This window comes from Hypanus sabinus, chromosome 7 (assembly GCF_030144855.1).
Source record: "Hypanus sabinus isolate sHypSab1 chromosome 7, sHypSab1.hap1, whole genome shotgun sequence".
Classification (NCBI taxonomy): Eukaryota; Metazoa; Chordata; class Chondrichthyes; order Myliobatiformes; family Dasyatidae; genus Hypanus; species Hypanus sabinus.
Genome location: NC_082712.1, coordinates 109763216 through 109781567, shown reverse-complemented (window position 1 = coordinate 109781567; position 18352 = coordinate 109763216). Strand labels below are relative to the sequence as shown.

General features: G+C 42.6%; 1 protein-coding gene across 1 annotated transcript in view; it reads left to right on the top strand.

The window, feature by feature from the left end:
- acp2 (acid phosphatase 2, lysosomal) overlaps positions 1-18352 on the top strand; it is a 76678-nt gene that overhangs the window by 39872 nt on the left and 18454 nt on the right. Inside the window, exons 4-5 of the mRNA XM_059975376.1 lie at positions 271-423; positions 1064-1162. Coding sequence (XP_059831359.1) covers positions 271-423; positions 1064-1162 — 252 coding nt within the window. The remainder of the gene's footprint in view (positions 1-270; positions 424-1063; positions 1163-18352) is intronic.

The window sequence follows — 18352 nt, the reverse complement described above, 5'->3', positions numbered from 1 at the left end:
GACATGCTGGGTTCTTTCCAGCATTATAACCATATAACAATTTCAGCATGGAAACAGGCCATCTCCGCTGTGCCGAACGCTTACTCTCACCTAGTCCCACCTACCTGCACTCAGCCCATAACCTTCCATTCTTTCCCTGTCCATATACCTATCCAATTAAAAAAAATTATATTGTTTTATTTTGGATTTTACAATCTGCATTTTGTTTTAGATTGTATGCTCTACTTGTCAAATGCCTCTTGTGATTTGTACATGTTTTCTTTTCTGTAGATTTATATCCGGAGCACAGACGTTGACCGGACTCTAATGAGTGCTGAGTCGAATCTTGCTGGGCTGTACCCTCCACAAGGACATCAGGTCTTCCGTCCTGACTTGAAATGGCAACCAATTCCTGTGCACACAGTGCCTGGGAAAGAGGACAAGGCAAGTGGCTGTGAGGGGTACTGCCCAACATTGCTCACAATGTGGGGAGAAGGGCAGGTGTGGGAGTTTGTGCAGCACCACTCAAATTATCCTCTTTCTGAGCAGAGTGCAATGGGGAATGCAAAGTCTATTCCACTCTATGCAGGAAGTTCATGCAGAGGCTGGAGCAGTGCATCTTACAGCGGAGTGCTGGGAAGGATAGGTGGCATGGATGTGTGCAGGAATAGCCCTCGAACCAGCACAAGTAGCAGCTTTGCAAGTTACATTGGAGATCTAAAGGAATGTGTGGCTTACATTAACAGTGCATGTGTGCTGTTAGAAAGGGATGAGCACTGTAACTTGTGCTGTGGCTGGATAAGAGCAGGAAGTGTATACATACCACAGTCCAGGCTCCATGTCTCTGTGCCTCCTCGTGTATCTCCTACGGAGACAGAGGGCAGTTAATGAATGCATGTAAATACTTTTCACAGCTATGAGTGGGCCATAGTATTGTATGTTTATGCCTGTGAGCATATATTTCTCACTGGAACTGGGCTGTAGTGATGTATATACAGTGCGTGTGTGTGAGTGAGTGTGTGTGTATATATCTCATTGGCTTTGGGTCCAGAGTCTGATCTGAACAAAGCTGAATTTGTTTCAGGTGCTTGCATTCCCACTGGACAATTGTCCTCGCTACACAAAGTTGATTGCAGAGACGGAAAAACAAGATGAATACAAAAAGATGATGAGAGAAAACAAGGTATGTGTGTCCCTATATGTCCATCCCAATCTCTAGAGCTGATCAACAGTTTTGGCAGCATCTGTTTAGTGAAACACCAGTCATTGGGTTGAATCGCACGTGGGCAAACCATCCTTTGGTGAGGTATGGTCTGATGCAGGGGTCACCAACCTTTTTTGCACCGCGGACCAGTTTAATATCGACAATATTCTTGCGGACTAGCTGACGTGGGGTGGTGGGGTGTTAATAACAACCGGAATATAGGTGATAAGTCAACTATAAGTTACTTAGAAGTGGCTAATACACCTAATTTCGTTTCTAAAAGGGTTTATCTAACAAATTTAATATTAAACACAGAGCATATTTTCCTCGCATGAATATAGTGATAAGTCAATTATAACTCACTTAGAAGTCAATAGCATCATAACATTTTAATTAACATTTGGTTATTAAACACAGCACATACTTTTCTCAAATGAACATATAAAATCATTGCAACACATCAATATCGCTGAATCAGTGGGAGCTCTGGGCTTGTTTCTCTGCAACAAGATGGTCCCATCGAGGGGTGATGGAAGACAGCAATACTCAAAGGGGGTTCCTTATGTCCAGTCAATTCCACAATTTAGTTTTCATTGCATTCATTGCAGAAAAACCTGCTTTGCAGAGATATGATGTTGGAAATGGAAGCAACGTTTTCAGTGCTTTCGTGGCTGTCTCAGGATATTCAGCCCTGACTTTGATCCAGAATGCTGGCAGAGGTGTTATGTCAAACATACTTTTCAGCCCACTGTCATTTGCAAGCTCGAGGAGTTGATCTTCTTCCCGCGCTGACATGATGATTCACCAGGGACATTCATAAGTGGGTCACGGACTCATTCCTTTGCACGTCTTGGGTCATTTGGGAAGTAACGCTCGAATTCTATCGACCGTGAAGATAGGTAATCGTGCACCAGCTGTGAGAAGGACAGTGCAGCCTCAATCTCTCCCAAAATCCCAGCTAATGTTGGGAACATGTCAAATATGCCCCTGTCCACTCGCCATCTTCCAGTTCCAGTTTAGCTTTGAAAGCAGACACTTTATCGCCCAACTTGAAGACAGTTGTCATTCTCCCCTGAAGTAGCAAATTGAGTTCATTGAGCAGGTTGAAGATGTCACACAGATAAGCGAGTTTTGCTGTCCATTTCTCATCACTGAAGTGTGCTGCCAGTGGTGACTTTTTTCCTGAAAGAAATCTCTGTAGTGGCTCTCTTAACTCAAAAACCCTGGGCTCTCCTCCTTGATAGTCGCCTGACTTCAGTGTGTAAGAGAAGGCATTTGTGCTCTGTATTCATTTCCTCGTAAAGCTGCTCGAACAGATATGAGTTAAAGGCTTTTGCATGATGTGATTGATAACTTCAATAGCATCACTCAATACCCTGTTAAGAGAAGGTGACATTTTTCGGCTAGCCAGCATTTCCCTGTGTATGACACAGTGTGTAGACTGGCATTCAGGAACAACCTCTTTGACTCAGGTAGTGAAACCAGACAGCCGTCCAGTTATAGCTGCAGCCCCGTCTGTGCATATTCCAACACAGAATGACCAGTCCAGTTTGCCTGACATGTAGCCATTCAAAGACTTGAATAACTCTGCCCCATTTGTGTTAGTTGGCTGCGGCAGTGCACACAACATATCCTCATGCACATCATCTTGAAATATATATCACATATAAGCCAGCAGTATTGCTTTGTTGTTGACATCGGTAGACTTGTTGACCTGGAAAGCCAACCATGGTGATTAATTAAGCCATTCCAGCAGCTGTGATTCAATGTCCTCCACTATGTCATCGATTCTCCTTGAAACTGTGGTAGCTGAAAGAGAAACCTGTGCCATCTTGTTAGCTGCAGCTTCTCCCAACAGTTCATGGCACATGTCCTTGGCAGCAGGCAGAATCAATTCTTCACCAACAGTGAAAGGCTTCTTAGCCTCAGCAATACAGCTAGCCACCAAGTACGACGCTCTCAGAGCAGCAGCATTTGTGGAGGTGGTGACTCTCAGCACTTGCTTCTGTCCCGCTTGCTCACATTTTTTTCGCTCAAAAAACTCAATGAGTTTGTCTCTAAGTGCAGGGTGCCTGGACTCAAGGTGTCGAAGCAGTTTTGAGGGCTTCATTAGACAGCTTGTCTCCACGTATCACACACAGGAAGCTTGGAGCGTGGGAGTCACGGTTGCATTAAAGCTATATTTTATGTACGACTCGTCATATTTTCTGTTGAAGGAAGCTTTCTTTTTTTTTGCAGTCTCGGCCTCAGCTGTCTTGGTGTTATCATCATCGCTAGGCATTTTATGTCCCCTACCACCTCTTCCAAAAAAATTCTCAAACGATGTTTTTTACTCATCGAGTAGTTGTAGGTTGTTGTTGTTGTTCGTCCTTCGGAGTCGAAGACGACCACGACTTCTGTCAGTTGGAGGGTTTGTGACTGTGGGTCCAGAGGTGACTGGTGAGGCCAATCCGGGCCCTGAAAGCTCGCCCACATGTGGGACACATGAGGGTAGGTGCCGCAGTGGAAGTGGAGGTAGCTCGAGCCTTGCGCACGGCGCGTTTCCTCTGAGTCTCTGCAGTGCGCTTGACTTCTGCTGCATATGCTCCTTTAGTGGTCCTGCTCCATCAGGTTGTGTGGTCCAGAGCAAGCGATTCCCAGCTACTGGGATTGATGTTGAGGTCTTTGAGGGACACTTTGAGACAGTCTTTGAAACGTTTCTTCTGCCCTCCAACTGAGTGCTTGCCCTGGCTCAGCTCTCCATACAACAAAAAACACAAAATGCTGGCAGAACTCAGCAGGCCAGACAGCATCTACGGGAGGAGGTAATAACGACGTTTCGGGCCGAAACCCTTCATCAGGAGTGAAGTAACATGGGATGGTCGAGGGGGGATAAGAAATGGGGGGAGGGATAAAGTAGAGAGCTGGGAAGTGATAGGCTGGAGGGAAATGGGTAGGGGGAAGGTGAAGAATTATGGGAAATAAAAGAGAAAGAAAGGTAGATCTGGGGGGAGAGATTATAGTGAGGGGGGGAAAAAGAGAGAGAAGGAGAACCAGACTAAAATAATAGATAGGGGTGGGGTAAGGGTGGGGGGCAGGGGTATCAATGGAGGTCGGTGAGTTGGATGTTCATGCTGGCAGGAAGGAGGCTACCTAGGCGGGAGATAAGGTATTGCTCCATCGACCTGTGTGTGGCCTCATCTTGACGGTAGGGGAGGCCATGGACAGACATGTCAGAGTGGGAGTGGTCTGTGGAATTGAAGTGTGTGGCCACAGGGAGATCCCGCCACTGCTGGAGGACTGAGCGCCGGTGTTCGGTGAAACCGTCTCCCAGTCTGCGATGGGTCTCCCCAATGTATAAATGGCCAAATCGGGAGCACCGGATACAGTATATCACCCCAGTTGACTCGCAGGTGAAGTGGTGCCTCACCTGAAAGGACTGTCTGGGGCCTGGGATGGTGGTGAGGGAAGAAGTGTGGGGGCAGGTGTAGCACTTCTTCCGTTTGCAGGGATGAGTGCCTGGAGGGAGGTCCATGGGGAGGGATGGGGGGGATGAATGGACAAGGGAGTCGCGTAAGGAGAGATCCCTGCGGAAAGCCGAGAGTGGGGGGGAAGGGAAGATGTGGTTGGTGGTGGGATCATGTAGGAGGTCGCGGGAGTTACGGAGGATTATACAGCTGTTTTGGTAGTCGACTGTCAGACATCCAGATGACATGGCCAGCCCATCTGGCTTGGGCTTTCTGTAGGAGGGTGTAGACGCTGTGGGTGCTAGCCCGCTCCAGGACCTCCGTGTCGGAGACTTTGTCCTGCCATCGTACGTGGAGAAGTCTGTTGTAGGTTAATGACCGACTGATGAACTCGCATGGGTAATGACCTCGCGTGTGTTCAAGTTGAAACAGTGGGCGTGACGGAATGAGGAAAGGTGCAGCTGACTCATATCGTTTCCTCGCGGCCCGGTAGCACATGCTTTGTGGCCTGGTGGTTGGGGACCACTGGTCTAATGGAGCTCCAGGCCTTGCTGTTTTGTCCATCCCACTAGGTGGCAATGTGCTCTGGACAATCTTACTGGCTTCTTTATAACTTGTGCTGTCAAAGACTTTTTCAGCTATTAATCTGAATGATTTAAAAATAGTTTATCTAAGTTTTGATGTTTATTTTAAAAAATGTCATTAATATTAATTAGAAGCAAACAAGGGAGGGAAAAACACCACATCCTTTCTTCAGTTGAAGGTGGGTGGCTCCATTCAAACGAACGGGAAGATATCTATGCCGGACGTGCTGGCAGATACGTATGTGTCACTCTTGGCTCAGCACGGCTGTGCTCAGTCTCCAGACCCTCCCCAGCAGAACCGGTACTTTGTGTTGGTTCACTTTCCAAATCTCAGGCACATTCTGGCCCAGTGTCTTAATATGATGATACTTTACCTGGTGGAAATACAGATGTAGATAGCAGAATGTCTGTGTCGTGTGTAAGGCAGGGTGTTTTGTTTAAAATTCGATGCAAGGTGCTGGAGTCTGCATCAAAGCAAAGGAAACTGCTGGGGGAACTCGGTGGGTCAGGCAGCAACACTGCAGGGAATTGGGCAGTCGACGTGTTGGGTTCTGTTGCAAAGTATTTCAGTGTGGTTTAGAAAGAGATCTAAAGGAGGAGCTGCCCTCAACTCTGTATTCCACCATCGAGTAAAGTTACACGGAGAGCTGCCACCAGTAAACAGCATTCATCAGCAAAAGACCCCACCATCCTGGCCACACCCTCTTCTCTCTACTACCCTTGGGTAGGAGGTACAGAAGCCCTGGGTCCCACACCACCAGGGTCAGGAACAATTCTAACCATATAGCCATCAGGCTCCTGGACAGGCATGTACAACCTCATTAACCACTACTTTGATGATCTACAACCCACAGACTCTTTATAACTTTTATTCTCGGTTTTCTGTTGTATTTGTACAGTTTGTCGTTTGCACTTGGTTGTTTGTTTCTTTGTCCATGTACAGTTTTTCATAAAATTCTATTGCTTTCCTTTCTTCCCCTGTAAATGCCTGTAGGAAAGTAAATCTCAAGGTAGTATATTTGTACTTTGATAATAAACTTACTTTGGATTTTGAACTTTGAAGTTAGGATACCAGAATAATTGCTAATTGCTGCTGTGCAAAAAGGGTAATTTAGAAAAGTTGTTAAAATTTCACATTAAGCCTCAGCATGCTATTGGTGTCAGGAGTGGCATTTATTGTCTGTGAACAGTCCGAGTTTGTCGACCTGAAATGTTAAATTGGTTTGCCACAGATGCCACCTGACCTACTTTATCCCCATTTACCTGCTCTTTCTTTCAGATTTCCAACATATTTTCTACTTGTATCAATGCAGCCGTAAAAAACACTGAATCAGAAGTTGAGCCAGGGCTCCCTAAAGTTGAGTTTTTCTGGGATTGATGTGGGATATAGATGTCACAGGTTAGAGAAGGATTGAGGCTGAGAGTAAAAGTATGACTAGAAATTTAATTATGATAAGTGTTGGGGGGGGGGGGGTGGTGCTATGGAGCTACAAACCAAGATGGCAGCTTAACGTGGAGGCTTTGTACAACCTTGCACTAAACAACTTTAAAACCCCAAGTTAACAATACCAACTGAACTCGGGCTATGTCAAAAACGACTACAATCAAGGACTGTGATGTCTTCACCCAAAAATGTGACTCCAAAAAATCGAAAATCAACACTTCATTGACGAAGCAAGACAAAATTTCTAGCAACATGGCAGAGCTAATAGCGGTGCTAGATGAATTAAAGTTACTTCACTCTGAGTTTGGAGGATTTGGATCCAAACTGGACAGTATAGATGACCGCCTGGGTAAGATGGCCAGCTCTGTCGCTGCCTTGGAAAAACAATATGTCGGAGGTGAAGTGAAATGTTGCTTCTAATACCGCGCAGATGATAGAGGCTGAAAACCGAATAATGGCGGCAGAGGAGCATGTGGAAAAGAACAAGGCTGAACTAACCAACACCATGAAACGAATTACCTACCTGGAGTCCAAGACTGAAGATCTGGAGAATCAGAGTCAAAGGAAAAACTTGCGGTTGTTCGGCCTCCAGGAGGGCGCTGAAGGAAACCAGCCACTGCTGGAATTCATACAAAACATGCTACCGCACTGGCTGGAGCTGGACTTCATCCTAGAAAGAGTTCACCGAACTCTAGCACCATTGAAACCAAACCAGAACAGAGCGGTTCTCATTCGGTTTCTGAAATTTCAAGATCGGGAGTTTGTTTTCCGCTCCATTAAACAGTGTAATATTACGTATGAGGGAAACAAGCTTTTCTTCGCTTAGGATCTCTCAGCTGAGATCGTGTGACAGCGAAACGAGTTTAACACGGTCAGAAGAGTGTTCGTCGAAAAAGGAACTAACCATGGATTTCAACATAATCCATGGAAGATGAGAGTCCTCCACAATGGGAAAATACACCTGGTTTCATCACCAAAAGAGACGGAAGATTTCCATTGAGGACACGCCTGAGGGGTCTGACTAAGGCAGTAGTGAGATTTGTTTACTTCCATACCCTTGAGAATCAGCTGATACTGACTGCTTAACAGGGATAAGCCTACACTGAGTTCCAAAAGACATCTTTTTTCTGTTTCTTTTACTAAAAAAGCCCCTTTAACCTCTTTTATTCTATTCTTGGAAAGATACTTTATTTAAGAGGTTGTTTATACTGCCAGAATAGCTTTATTATTTTGCCGATTTTAATTGTTTACAACATTTTTGTTTGTTGAAACCTTAATTCTATTGAGGTGGGACTCCATGGACCCGAATGAACATTTATAATAGGCAATACTGGCATACAGTTCAGTGGCTACTTTGACTTTATTTCTACGCTAAATGGGTTGAGTATATGATATAATAAGGTGCGTGGTTAATGGACACCACTAGTTGTCTATGGAGTTAGGTTCGCATGGTTTAGCTGCTCTTCCACAGAGTGGATCAGCACAAGCTCCACAGTTCTTTGTTTTGAGTAAGGGAGGGGGAAATTCAAGAGTTCAGATGTCTATATGTGTAAATGTATATGTGTTTTTTGATTTTTTCTATATGTATGTCGTGCACCCAACACAGCAGTAATATTTCTTACTGCTTTTCCTGGTATAATTGACATGTACTATATATGGAACAGACGAGCACTCAGAATATCTTTAATATAAAGGTCACGAGCTGGAATGTTAGAGGACAAAAGAAGTTAACCAAACTGAAACAGGTTATGAATAGGATCAAACAGCTTAAGTCCAAAATAATTTTTCTTCAAGAAACCCATCTGACAGTTTCAGATATTAAACTGGTACGGAATGGATGGCCTAGCAAAGTAATATATGCAGCATACAACAACTATGCTAGAGGTGTACTTATTCCTAGAACGATACCATTTCAAATGATGAAAATAATCCAAGACTCAGCCGGAAGGTATGTTATTGTGCAAGATGACATCCTCTCTTTCACGTTAAACCTAGTCAGTATATGTGGCCCAAATGAGGACAATCCTAAATTTTTGAAGATTTCTTCCTTACTTTGTCCACTTTACAAGGCTTTTATATCATTGGAGGAGACTTTAATTGCACTTTAAACCCAGTAATGGATCGCTCTACAGGCTGTGATACCTATAAGACACAAACTAGAAAATTACTAAAACAATTCATTGTAGGTATAAATTTGGTTGAATTATGGAGAGAACAAAACCCTGGCAAAATAGAATACTCTTGCCATTCAAGTATATGTAAATCTCGTTCTCGTATTGATTATTTTCTTGTCTCATGACAGCTCTTATCAAAGATTAAAAGTTGCTGGTATGATAGTATAGTAATAAGCAACCATGCTGCTAATGCATTATAGAGAAATTTATTCACAGTCCCCCTAATTGGCAATTTCAGGTGAGATGGCTACAAAACCTAGACTTTGTTAAATTTCTGGGAACCAAGATAGATAGTTATTTTGAGTTAAATACAGATCATACAAGGCATATATTAGAGGAGAAATTATCAGTTATACAAGCTCCAAGTACAAACAACAAAAAATAGAGATGGAAACTTTGGAAAAACAAATAAAACTGATAAAGCTGCAAAAAGTTTAATGTGGTTGAAACAATCTTATTACGATCAAGGAGAAAAAGCTGGGAAACTTTTGGCATGGAGAATTAAAAACAATACAGTTAACCTCTTCAGGCAGCCTAACAGTAGACCCATTGGAAATTAATAACAGTTTTAGAGAATTTTATGAACATTGAAATAGATCAGAATGCCCCCAAACCTCAGAAGAATGGGATATATTTCTTGATCAGTTTCAATTCCAGACACTGACAGAAGATGCAAAAAAAAGGAGTTAGATAGAGGTTTAATAATTGAAAAGTTATCACAGGCTATCCAAAATATTAGCAGTGGTAAAGCGCCAGGGCCTGACGGCCTACCAATTGAATTCTACAAGACATTTGAAGAAAAATGACTAGTCCCACTCTTAAATATGTATGAGGAATCTTACCGGAATGGAATTCTCTCACCCTCTTTAAGGCTGGCAATGATAATGCTGATCTTGCAGCCAGGTAAACCTCCTACAGAATGTTCCTCATTTAGACTGATAAGTCTAATTGGACACAAAAATATTTTGTAAAGCCTTAGCAAGAAGATTGGATCCTTATATCCCACATCTAGTTCATAATGATCAGAATGGTTTTGTGCAAAAACACCAAGGATTCCATAATATTAGAAGTTCTTAACATAATTAATGAAAAAACTTGGCACTAGAGATACAGCAGTATTATCACTGGATGCTCAGCAGGCCTTCGATAGAATAGAATGGCCATATTTATTTAATGTATTGCCTAGTGTTGGATTTGGAAAGGACTTCGTTAAATGGATTCAGATTTTATATACAAACCCAATAGCTAGTGTCTTAACAAGTAGTATAGTTTCTAAACCAGTCATCTTGGAGCGATCTACTCGCCAGGGATGCCCTTTGTCACCGATGTTGTTTATACTGGCCATAGAACCCCTGGCTATGGCAATAAGAACACAGACAACCTGTTGGGCATCCAGCTAGGAGAACAGGAACATAGAATATCCTTATATTCTGACGGTGTGATTCTTTTTTTTAAACAAATTTGTCAATCAGTATTCCAAACTTAATGCAACAGATTGAATTGTGTGAGCAGTTCTCTGGTTATAACATTAACAACTCAAACTCATCAATACTACTTTTGAACAAAGAAGAAAGACTGAAACCAGTCATAAAAACCCCATTTATAAATGCAAAGGAAGGACTTACCTACCTTGGTGTCAAAATTACCCCTGAAATTAAAACGATTGTCCCAACTAGTGGACGAAGTGAAGGAGATGTTGGATCGATGGATAACAATGCCCATATCAATAACTGGTCGTATAAACATGATCAAAATGAGTATATTACCAAAATTTCTATACCTTTTTCAATCACTTCCTCTCCCACTACAAAATCATTTTTGATCAGCTTAATAGTATTTTTAGTAAATTCATTTGGAATAATAAAAAATCTAGACTGAGATCTAGGTCGCTATACCTGCCTTATGAAAGGGGAGGCTACAGCTCCCCAACCTGAAATGGTATTATTGCCTGCTCAGTTACATTCTGCAATGTTCTATTTCTCAATGGAGGCCCTTCCAGCCTAGGTGAATATTGAACAGGCATCAGTACCAAACCTCCCATTAAAGCTCTACCTATACTCTGCAGACCCAAGAAATCTGAACAGAACAACCGAGAACCCTTTCCTCAAAAATACTATTGACATCTGGTAGAAAGCACATCAGCATATTGAAGATACTCCCATCTCTTGCTTCTCCCCGATATGGGGCAATATATACTTCAGTGCAGGAAAAGCAGATGGTGGTTTCAGAATATGGGCAGACAAAGGTGTGCAGAAAATAGAGGACCTTTACATTTGATCAATTGTGTCAGACATACCATATTCTTAAAAAACACTTTTTAAAATATTTGCAACTGAGACAGTTCATATTATCAAAATATAAGCATTTAATATCTGAGCCACCACTATCACATCTTGAAAATCTCACAGTTCTAAACCTAAAGGGCAGGAGTCAGATTTCCTTATTCTATACAGCTTTGATATCATATGATAAGGAGTCCACCGTTGACAGGTGGGAGGCATGGAGGCTGGATGTTCAAGAGGACATACAAGAAACTGAGTGGGGAATGGCATGCTTAAAAGCCCAAGAACAATCAATTAATATGAGAATGAAGCTATTACAATATAAATGGTTAAGGAGAACTTACATTACCCTGGTCAAACTGTACCATTGGACCCCTGACATCTTGTGTTAAATGCTTAGAAGTAAAGGGTACTCTGTTTCACTGTGTATGGGACTGTCCTAAATTTAAAAAGTACTGGAAAACAATCGTTCAGACAATATCTGAGATTGTTAGAGTAAAGGTGCCTCACCAAGCAAAAATGTGTGTACTAGGTATATACAGTATCCAAAGAACTTTACTGTTAGTCCAAAACAGTCAACTTTAATTGACTTTGGACTCATATAAGCCAGCAGGATGATAGCTTTATCTTGGAGAAAAATGGATATGCCTTCGATACATGTATGGGTAAAGGAGATGGCATCTTGTATTATATTGGAGAGACTGACTTACATAACCAGGGGTAGGGCAGGAGAATTTGAAAATGTGTGGAAACCTTTATCGGAGTTTCTTGGACGTCAAGGTGCAGTCATTTTGAAACAGCTATGTGTTGCGGAGTGCTTCTACGGTTTTTTTTCTGATGTTTTTATTTTCTTTATTTATTAAATATGAGAAGTACATGAAATGTTATATCTCCTTTCCTTTGATGATTGTGAAAAACATGAAGACACGTTTCACTATTTAGTTGTTATTATTGTTTATTTGTATATGTGAAATATATGTAAAATTCAATAAAAATATTGTTTAAAATGATAAGCGTTAGAGAGAGAATTGTTCTGTAAATTGGTTACCAAGCTGCACATTGTCTCCCAGCTGTAGAAGGCACTGCATTATGGGTAACACCTAAGCTGAAATTAATAGATAATGACATTTTAACTGAAAGGAGATATTGGAGCTCTGGGAGGAGACAGGACAGTGCTTATAAGCGAAGGTAATGTGGTACAGGAAATGGTCCCTTCTGAATGCTAAAAGGGGAGGAGAACTCTGCATTGAGCTGGACACTGCAGAGAGTAATCCATTTAACATGAAGCAAGTCACGAGGAAACTTTGTCCTGGGGAAGTGGTGAGTACAAAATGTATGAAATGAAACTGACAGTTGAGGTCCCTGTTTAACTACACTGAAGAGAAGCTTTCAGTTCAAGAAAGGGAAGATCAGAAGTATTTATAAGGAGAAGCGCTGTCGACGTTTCGGACCGAGACCCTTTGTCAGGACTAACTGAAAGGGAAGATGCTATGAGATTTGAAAGTAGTGGGGGGAGGGGGAAATGGGAAATGACAGGAGAAGACCGGAGGGGGTGGGATGAAGCTAAAAGCTGGAAAAGTGATTGGTAAAAGAGATACAGAGCTGGAGAAGGAAAAGGATCATGGGACGGGAGGCCTCGGGAGAAAGAAAGGGGGAGGGGGGAGCACCAGAGAGAGATGGCGAACAGGCTTTCAAGTTTCTTACTATCTTTCCTTTCAGTTAGTCCTGACGAAGGGTCTCGGCCCAAAACGTCGACAGAGCTTCTCCCTATAGATGCTGCCTGGCCTGCTGTGTTCCACCAGCATTTTGTGTGTGTTGTTTGAATTTCCAGCATCTGCAGATTTCCTCGTGTTTGATCAGAAGTATTTGTATGGAAGCTGATATCTCAGGGTAAACACCTTCAAAGGTATGAGCTGCAAGGTGAGCTGAGGCACAGTAGTTTTAAAAATACTTGTGTTACGTTTGTAACTTCAAAACATTAAAGTAATTCAAAAGAAGGTGTGGGAGATGGAAATGTGAATCTAATTTCATGTTTACTTTAAATGAGGCACACATATATCACGTAATAGCGTGGTGAAGTATACAATTAATGTACTTTTACATATAATCTATGCTGAATTATTTAAATGAACAAGGATGCTTAATCAAACTACACACACAAACTCACTCTCTCTCTCTCTTGCTCTCTCATGTTACTGAAATATTAAAAACACAACCTGCAGACCCTATTTTAGTGTTGTTGAGTCAGCAAAAACCGAACAGCCCATTACTTCCTACAAGGTGAAACTTAACGTCACGGATGGCTGTGATGTCCACTCCCTGGTGAGCTCAACACCTTTCATGCATGTTTTGAAAGGGTAAATACCTGTGCAAATTCCTGCAGCTTCGGGTGGCCCTGTGTTCTCTGTCTCAGAGGCCAACATCTGAACATCTTTCCAGAGGATGAACCCTCACAAGACATCGGGTCCTGATGTTCAAGGACATCTTCAATCTCTCATTGGTGCAGTTGGAGGTTCCCACCTGCTTCAAAATGGTGACAATCATATCAGTGCCCAAGAAGAGCAGGGTGATCTGCCTCAAGGACTAGCACCCAGTTGTATTCACATCTACTGTGATGAAATGCTTTGAGAGGTTGGTCATGGCCAGAAACAACTACTGCCTAAGCAAGGACCTGGACCTGCTATGATTTGCCTATTGCCACAATAGGTCCATGGCGGATGCAGTTTCACTGGCTCTCCACTTGGCATTGACAATAGTAATACTTGCGTCAGGCTGCTGTTTACCGTTTACAGCTCAGTGTTCAACCCTCAGTTATAATCAACAAGCCCCAAAGCCTGGGCCTCTATACCTCCCTCTGCAACGGGATCCTTGACTTCCTCCCAGGGAAAGTGCAGTGAATGAGGATCAGAAATAATATCTCCTCCTCACTGACAAACAACACTGGCACACCTCAATGATGTGTGCTTAGTCCACTGCCTTATTCTCTCTACATCCATGACTGTGTGGGTAGACACAGCTCAAATACCATCTATAAATTTGCCGATGACAGGGATGCAACTGTTGTTGGCAGAATCTCAGATGGTGATAAAGAGATGTTCAGGAGTGTGACAGATTAGTTGGTTGAGTGATGTTTTGGCAACAACTTTGTAGTCAACATCAGTAAGACCGAGGAACTGAACATGGACTTCAGGAGTGGGAAGTCAAGGGAACACATGCTAGTCTTCATTGAGGGGTCAACAGTGGAAAGGGTCAACAGTTTCAAGTTCCTGGCTGTCAACATCTCTGTGTATCTATCCTGGGTCCAACATAATTGATGCTATTACAAAGAAGGCATGACAGCAGCGTATTTCAAAGTTGAAAGTACATATGTCACCATATACAACCCAAAATTCATTTTGTTGCAGGCATACAAAGTAAGTCAAAGAAACATTACAAGACTGCACCCAGCAGAACAAACAGCTGATGTGCAAAGGACAACAAACTCTGCAAATACAGAAGAGAAATAAATAAATAAGCAATAACTATCAAGAACATAAGATGAAGTGTTCTTCAAAGCGTGTCCATAGGTTGTGAGAACAGTTCAGTGATGTGGAAAGTAAAGTTGAGTGAAGTTATTCCCCCTGGTTCAAGAGCCAGATGGGTTGAGGGGTTATAACTGTTCCTGAATTTGGGGGTGTGGGACCTGATGGTTGAGGGGTTATAACTGTTCCTGAACCTGGTGGTGTGGGACTTGAGGCTCCTCTATCTTTCTGCTGGCAGCCGCAAGAAGAGAGCATGGCCTGTGTTGTGGGAGTCCCTGATAATGGAGGCTGCTTTCCTACAACAATGCTCCATGTAGATGTGCTCAGTGGTGTGGAGGACTGGGCTGTTTCCGCTACTACTTGTAGGATTTTCCATTCAAGGGCATTGGTGTTTCCATACCTGGCCATGATGTAGGACTTTTGAGGAGACTTGCTATGTCACCAAAGGTTCTCACAAATTTCTAGGAGTACCATGGAGAGCTTTCTAACTGGTTGCATCACTGTCTGGTATGGAGGGGCTACTGCACAGGATTAGAAAGAACTGCAGGAAGTTGTAAACTCAGCCAGCTCCATCATGGGCACAAGCCTCCCCAGCATCGAGAACATTCAAAAGGCAGTGCTTCAAAAAGGTGCCATCCATCACTGAGGACATGCCCCCCTCTCATTGCTTGTATGAAGGAGATGGTACAGGAGACTGAAGAGACACACTCAATGTTTCAGGAACAGTTTCTTCCACCTAGCCATCAGATTTCTAAATGGACATTGAACCCATAAACACCAGCTTGCTCCTTTTGCTCTCTTATTTCAGTACTTTAATTTTTATATGTGTTTCTCAGTGAAATTTTGATTATTGTTATGTATTGTTTCTGCAGAACTACAAATTTCACAATACATACCAGTGAAATTAAAACTGATTCTGATTGTTGTGAGACAATCTTGCTGCATCCTTGCTTGTAAAAAGACCTACATCCTGTTGCAATAACAATGAGTTTACATGGCGTTGATTCTAAAGCAACGCAAACTCAGGATGTTAGAGGGTATGGGTTGCCCTTTGGTAGGGTGACTAAAGCTGCACACAGTATGCCTGGTGTTGTCTTACCATTGCCTTCCGTAATTGTAGCGAAGCTCCTTTACTCTCACTCTACAATAGCTTGCAGTAAAGGCAAAGGTGAGCAAAATGTTCCTAATTGTTCTATCTGACATAACTGTAACAGGCTCCAACATCTAGATCATTATAGTTTACTTGTTTCCCAGCGTTTTCAATCCTTCCAACCAAAATGAATAACTTTTAATTTCCCTGGTTTACACTCTACCTGCCCGTCTCTTGCCCACTTACGTGTTGTCTGTCTCCTTTTGCAGACTCTGTGTCCTGTCTTCTGCTTGTTGCTGCACTACCTTTGTAGGGGGTTGCTGCCTGTCATTCTTCTTTGCCTGTAGAACGATACATGGTGCAGAACAGAAGGAGCCATTTTGCACAACATGTCTGCACCGGGTCTTTCAAAGAGCCAGTGGCTTAAGGTTAGTCTCTTCAAGTTCAAGTTTATTGTCTGTCAAATGTATGGAGCCAAACAAAAACAAAGTTGCTGAGAACCAAGGCGCACAATACTTACACACAATGCATAAAGTAATATTGCCAAAAATAAACCAACAAATAATAAAACATATTCCAGAAGATTGACATTTAGCATAAGTCACAGGTAAAAAAGTGAACAGTGTAACTCAACTGCTGCTTCATAGGTGGTGAGAACTGGCTGAGTTTGGTAGTTTTACGGCCTGGAGGAAGGAGCTGTTTCCCATTCCAGCAGTCCGGTCCTAGTGCTATGGTACCTCCTGCCTGATGGTAGCGGGTCAAAGAGATTGTTGGATAGATGGGAGGGATCATTGACATTGTTCAGGATCCTGTGTATCCAGTGTACCTGATACCTGGGTGGAGGAGAGACCTTGGTGATCCTTTTTAGGTTTTGCAATCAAATTTCTTACAATCCCCATGTCTGTATTCTAACAAATTTTTCTAATTTCCCGTTGGCTGTTATTGAATCAGTATCCATAACTTTGTATAATGTATTCTAAACCAAAACAGCTTGAGCCTTTTTAAAATGGTAGTTTTTTTTCTTCATATCCTTTTTTTGTCAATCAGCAGTGTATTTGTGTATTGACATTTTATATCGTAAGCAAGAGGGTAGTCAGAGTGTAGGATGCAGAGGTTATAGAGTCGTCAGGAAGTACAGCACAGAAAACAGGCCATTTGGCCCTTCCAGTCCATGCTGGACTGGAACCACAGCCCTTCATACTTCTACTGTTCATGTACCTATCCAAACTTCACTTAAATGTTGAAAATGTTTCAGGAGGCTGAGAGTTAAAGTGTGACCGACAGTTTGATCGTGTTTGGTGTTAGAAAGGATTGTTCTGTAAGTTGGTTACACAGGCTGCATATTGTCTCCCTGTGGTAGAATGCACCGCATAATGAGAGACCAATGGGGGTCTTCATGAAGAACCAAGCAATGTAAGTGAGGTGCTACGTGAATACCTCGCATTGGTATTCATCGAGGAGAGGGACATGACGTTGCTGATTTCAGAGAGGGGTACGTTGATGGTCAGGAGCACGTCAGTGTTAAGAAGGGAGTGTGTTAGTTGTTATGGAATGCATGAAGACTGATAAATCCCCGGGGTTGGATGTGATCTGCCCCAGGTTGCTCTGAAAGAGATGGCTGGGGCCCTGATGGAGGTTTGTGCACCTTTGTCAGCCAGAGGTGAGGCACCAGAAGACTAGAGATTAGTTAACATTGTTCCTTCATTTAAGAAGGGCAATGGAGATAAACCTTGCATCCCAGATAGGGGAAATTGTTAGAGAAAATTCTGAAGGGATATCAACACTTGGAATGACAGGGGCAGATCAGGAATAGTCAGCATGGCTTTGTGCAGGGGAAATTCTGCCTCGCTAATTTGATTGCGTTTTTGAGAAGGTAACTAAGAAGGTTGATGAAAGCAGGAAAGCAGACATTGTCTTCTGTATGGGCAAAATTATGCATAGAAGACAGGTTCAGAAGGTCAAGGCACAAGGGATTCAAGGTGAGTTGGCTAATTAGATCTAAAATTGTCTTGGTTACAGAAGGCAGAAAGAGGTGATTGTTTTCTTTTCTGATTCAAAGTCTGGGCCCATTACTGTTCTATGGGGATCCTTGATGTTTGAGTATGACATGAAAATTACTGGTATTGTGGATAGCAAAGATGGTTGTCTGGGGCTACGGTGAAATGTATTCAGATGGAAATCTGGGCAGAGCTTTGGCAGATTGAATTTAATCTAATCTCAGCAAGTGAGAAATGATGCAGTGTGGGAAGTCAAAGGCTTCAAATTCATGGTTTCTGGAAGCCTTGTAAGATGGCACCAGTGACCAGTGTGACTAACGGAGAAGTCCTGCAGTCAGTTCACAAAACTACTTCATCATCTTTTCCTTTTAAAAAAATATACTCCTGTTACTAATCCGTGTGCAAATGGAGTGAGTAATTTACATTTTGAAAATGTGGTTTTTGGGCAGACTGGGCGATCTCATGCTTTTGCTATCCCTGAGGGAATTTGGCACAATTGAGAGCGTGGTTGAGAATGGAGTGTGCCTAATGGCAGGGCACAAACCCATGATTGGCTCCAGTTCTCAACCAACTCACCAATTAAAGTGCCAAGCAAGATTGAAATCAGTGAGAATGAGAGTGGAAGGTGTTC